Source organism: Haplochromis burtoni, unplaced genomic scaffold, assembly GCF_018398535.1.
Source record: "Haplochromis burtoni strain Fernald_Lab_line unplaced genomic scaffold, NCSU_Asbu1 Contig_7, whole genome shotgun sequence".
NCBI lineage: Eukaryota > Metazoa > Chordata > Actinopteri > Cichliformes > Cichlidae > Haplochromis > Haplochromis burtoni.
In genome coordinates, this window is record NW_024582368.1 from 149,431 (window position 1) to 154,414 (window position 4,984).

Sequence of the window (4,984 nt, forward strand, 5' to 3'; positions counted from 1 at the left end):
CTGTAGTGATAAAGAAAAAAAAAGACTTTAAAACAAGTCATATTAAAAACTTTTTTCCCCATTGTTTTTTATTTAGAGATTGAGTGCAGAGGGGAACCTGTGCGAGACTTCTACCAGGTCCAGCGGGGATACGCTATCTGCCAGACGACACGCATGGTCTCTTGGGTGGAGTGCACTGGAGCCTGCGACACAGGGGCCTGCTGCGCCAGTCAGAGGATGAAACGTCGGAAATACACCTTCGAATGCAGCGATGGGACCACCTTCAGCGAGGAGGTGGAAAAGACCATCAAGTGCGGCTGCGTGGGCTGCATGTAGCACAGTTCACTCCCGTTCCCTGCTGCTGCTAACGAGCAGAAGATGGAAAGAAAGAAAGGAAGTAAAGAAAGGAAAGAGAAGACAGTAGGAAAGTGAGGGAGAGAAAGAAAGAGAGATATTAAAGAATATATATAAAACCTCTATCTATATATTATGGACAACAGTGTTTGTAAAATAGTATATTTCCTCCCCTTCTAAGGGTGTTTGACCTACAGTAAAACAGAGAAACCAACATCACGGGCAACAACGTAGGTGCGACAACAGCAGCAAACCATTGTATCCGCAACATTGTTTCAACCCGAGTCACCCAGTGTGAATTCCCCATCCATCTCTGAGGCCTCTGACAGCCCAGCCACCATCTACCATCTTTACTTTGTGGAGGCAGAGAGAACAGTGGGGTCTGGCCTGGGAAAAGCAGAAGGCTAAGAGGCGAGCTGGACAATTTTGACTTGGCAAAGCTGTTTTGAGTTGAGCTTGGCTGGGTTGCCTGGACTGGGCTGGACATGGTTTGGGTTGAGTTGAAGTTGTTGTTGGTTTGGTGTAGCAGTTTCTCTGCCAGGATACAGTCATCCATCCACACACGCACACGTAGAAGTGAACAGCAAGGAAGAAAACGTACGATTAAGAGCGGCGCAGACGCCGTGGCTTCGAGGCTAGGGTGGTCTAGTGTCACAGTTGATTTCTGTGAGGTACCGTAACAGAAACTCCATTAAAAAAAGAAATAAACAAGAGACTGCGCTGACTAGCAGCACTGAAAACAGCAGTCAAGGCACGTCTCTGAAGTACATAATCACACATGCATGGCATACACACATTTTCTGCACAGTCTAAACGCCACACGGGAAGGCTTGTGCCAAACTATTCCAATCAGAGAACCCATCCGGTGCTGACAGTGCCCAGTGCTTATCAGCCCCCAGCATGAATTGCCTCAGGGTTAGGATGATTTGCATAATCCCACCCCCAACCTACTCCACCCCAGTGAGTAGGAGGCCAATCAGTCCTGCTCCTTTTGATGCCTGCAGTATTAAACTTGTGCAAACTGTTGCATGTTTGGAGAAGTTTGCTAACAAATATGTAGAGCTTCTTAATATCCTTATAAATGTACAAAACAAAAAGGTTGCAGAATCATGCTCTGTTGTTTTATTTTTTATTTTGTTTTGTTTCATTTCTCATAATTTGTTTTTGTTATATTTTTGTGTCATGATGTAACCTAACTCCTTTAGCTGCCCCATCCCTCCCCTACAACCCTTTATATAGAAATGCCTAACAGATTCTAATATATATATATTTGTATTTCATTTTGGTATAGTATTTTTCTATGTTAAAGAGTAAGTCTGTTTCCTGAAGCTTTGGGACTGGTGGAAAGGCGTTCATTTGGTTCCCTAGGTGTTTTTTTTTTTTTTTTTAATTTGTTGTATCTCACATGCTCCAAAAGGTGATTAATTACATTTAATTGGCCAAAAAAAATGCAGCAGCTGGTTGGCCTTTTTGTATAGAAGGCAGTATTGGTCTAGAAATATGTTTAATATTGTATATGTTGTCTTCCATGTGAATATTACATTAATTCATTGAGAGTCTGTGCTTGTTTTTATTTATTTTATCTAATGGCGTTTTCCTGTAGAAAGTGAAGATCAAAAATGTCAAAAAGATTTAAAAAGGTAACTAAAAAAATAAATTACGTAAAAAACTGTATTTGTAACATCACTTCATAGCAGTGTTTGACCTTCCTCTCTGGCTCAGACATTCCTGGTTTGCTTGCAGGGGCCGGAGAGTTCAGAGCTGAGATTAAGAGATGTCCCCCACCTCAAATTTCCCTTGAAATTAACACATCACACTTAAAAGACTTCTGATTGTTTCCGTGTTCATTTCGATTGAAGTGCTCGAGTTGCATTTCTGTCATTTGAATTTGTGAGCTGGTGGGTTTTGTTTTGTTTGTTTTTTTAAGTTTTTTTTTTTTTTTTTTTTAAATTAGTCAAGCTCAACTGATCATAAGCTGCTGTCAAGCCAGAAGGAACAGGATGAAGTTGCCTCTGTGGACAATGATCATGTTATCAAGGTGTGTCATCCAAGATTGCTTTGAAAAGGCAACTGTGTGTGAAGCATTACATGCCTACTACTGACAGATAAGTAAACGAGAACGGTCTGGACATTTTCAGTATCTGTCAGTTTTAAGTGGTAATCCATACGGAAAAAAAAAAAGAAAAAAAAAGAAAGCAATGGTGCCAATTACAGTGAACGTCATACCTGAATGTATAAATGTGTATAGATAAATACGACCTATGCTTATTCATGAAGTGGTAACTTTTAGCTGTTATTTAGTTTCCAATGTAAGATATAGAAATCACATCCTGTCGAATAAGTGACAGTCCATCGGGATGGCGTTAAGGTGTTGTTCTCTCTGCAGATCGGGATTGTGTTTGATCCGTTTTGCTGATCTAACTGTTAAAGTCTCTTTATAGTGTGAAAGGCTGCAGATCTCAGCTCATACAGCGTCGCATCACGGGGCTCCTATTCATATTGCTACCCATGTTAACTTTGTTTTACATGCTGTCGCTGTGATCCCAGTGGTGTACAAAAACATTAAAGATCCCATAAAGGATACTGATGAACAGTCACTGTAATACTTAGGCTGTGTGCCTCGTAAAGGTGCGCGTTTAGTCAAATGTGACTTTCTTTCCATGTCTCCTTTCCTTCCTCTGCACTAATCTGTACTGGACTGGTGCATTCAACTTCCTGGTAGACATCTTAGTGGTGCTTGTGCTATATTGAGATGTAATTCAGTTACTGGTCACATGACCAGAAACACAGTTTTCTTCCATCCTATGAACTATATACATAAATGTTATTGTGAACAACACAATGTCTCTGTTGTATTGAAATGGTGCAAAAACTAAGAAATATCCCTGGCTGGGTTCTGTCTGTTTGCGTTTATGTTACAGGACTGATGGTGGGATTGAACTGAAAACTCAATAATGCTGAATGTATGTATTGCCACCGACAAAATGTTTACCAAAACTCCACTCTTTTCATTAATTAAACTTAAATGTGTGTGCTTTTAAAAATTGTCTCCATCATTTCCTTCTTTTACTTGGCAAATCTTACAAGTTTGTATTTGAAACACACACACACACACACACACACACACACACACACACACACACACACACACACACCTTTGCCTCTGTACAACACCATAATTTTCAATTCCAAGTTTTGAAATTGCATTTGGCAGCACTTCACTGGAATTCTCAATATGACTTCCAAAGGGATGTTGATGCAAGAAGGGGGAGACTTTTTTTCCCCAATGGCAGCAAAAGTATTGTTCTCTCATGGCCAAATCACTAACCTTAACTCAATCAAACACAACATGCTTTCAGTTATTCAAGACATAAGTGAAAGCTGAGAGGTCCCCACGAACAAGCAGAAGCTGATGTGGCTGCAATAAAGGCCTTGACGGACTATCTCAAGGATGGAAACATTCCTGAAGTCCATGGGTTCCAGACTTCAGGAAGTCACTGACTGCAAAGATTTCCATCAAACTTACATTAAAAATTACATCAGTTTGTCCAAATAATTTTGAGCCTGTGAGAATGGGGGACTAAATAAAAATATAAAAAAAATAATTCCTAAACAGTTAATACTATACTTTTGTTAAACCATTTGAGCTGCAAGCCTGTAGATTCACATCTATTTTGTGTGACTTCAAATCCAGTGTGGTGGTGTACAGGGGCAAAATGATTTGTTTTTTTGTTTTTGTTTTTAAATAAAAATACTTCTGGACCTGATGATATAATTCCCAATGACTTGGAAAAATATTTTATTTATTACTCATCTGTTGTTTTGGGTTAGCAACCCTAAAGCTGATGAAATGGACAGTGATTTTACTTCAGTGCATTTGCACCACACAAAAGCTATGGCTGATGCCGAAAAGAGAACAGGAAGTTGCCGATTTGATTTTATGCCTTGTTTGCAGGTGTAGGCTCTACTTGGCAGAACTTTGTCTTTAAAGATTTGGTAGTAACCAATTACTGACTTACTAAGGTGGCGTGTCCTTCAATTGGAAAAGGGACCTAACTGCATATCACCAAAAAGGGTAAATAAATTAATTACTTCGTGTCACACAGGTTATAGTGCCTTCACGGTTTTCTACACTGACAAAGGTTATGGAGGCCAACTGTTTACCAATCGGTCCAACAGCACAGTGGGAGCTTCCTGTGGGCATTGGGGCTATTGCCCTTTGGCCGTATGGCAGGTCCCATTTATGTAAAATGCCATCAATACTGTGTTAACTACAAAGTTGAAAAATTTACCATCAGGGGGAAGCATCCAAGGTCCTAAAGTGCCACAACGGTATTTCAGATTTTCTCACAGCTTTTGAATAATTGCTATTTTTGTTTCAGTGGATTTCAAGTATTTATTTTACTTTACTAAAATAATTGTATTTAGTTTAGTTAACTACACTAACCATACTGTCAAGTTCACGTGAATATTCAGGATGCTGACTGTAAGGACCTCAGAGTATGATTTGTGAATATTTTTAAAATACTGATAATACACAGTTCAGTGCCCCCCCAGCCCCAAAATTCATTTCACTTTCATGTACTTGTGTGAGTACCTCTGTTGAGGCTGTAATAAAGCAACACTGGTACAACAAAAAAAACAACATGCA

At 39.6% G+C, this 4,984-nt stretch overlaps 1 protein-coding gene across 4 annotated transcripts in view; it reads left to right on the forward strand.

The window, feature by feature from the left end:
- LOC102313593 (slit homolog 1 protein) overlaps window positions 1–3,377 on the forward strand; it is an 83,819-nt gene extending 80,442 nt beyond the window's left edge. For all 4 annotated transcript variants that reach the window (XM_005913881.2, XM_005913883.2, XM_005913882.2 and 1 more), the window contains one exon: window positions 77–3,377. In XM_005913881.2, coding sequence (XP_005913943.1) covers window positions 77–315 — 239 coding nt within the window. In that variant the 3' untranslated portion in view covers window positions 316–3,377. The remainder of the gene's footprint in view (window positions 1–76) is intronic.
- Window positions 3,378–4,984: the final 1,607 nt, after the last annotated feature.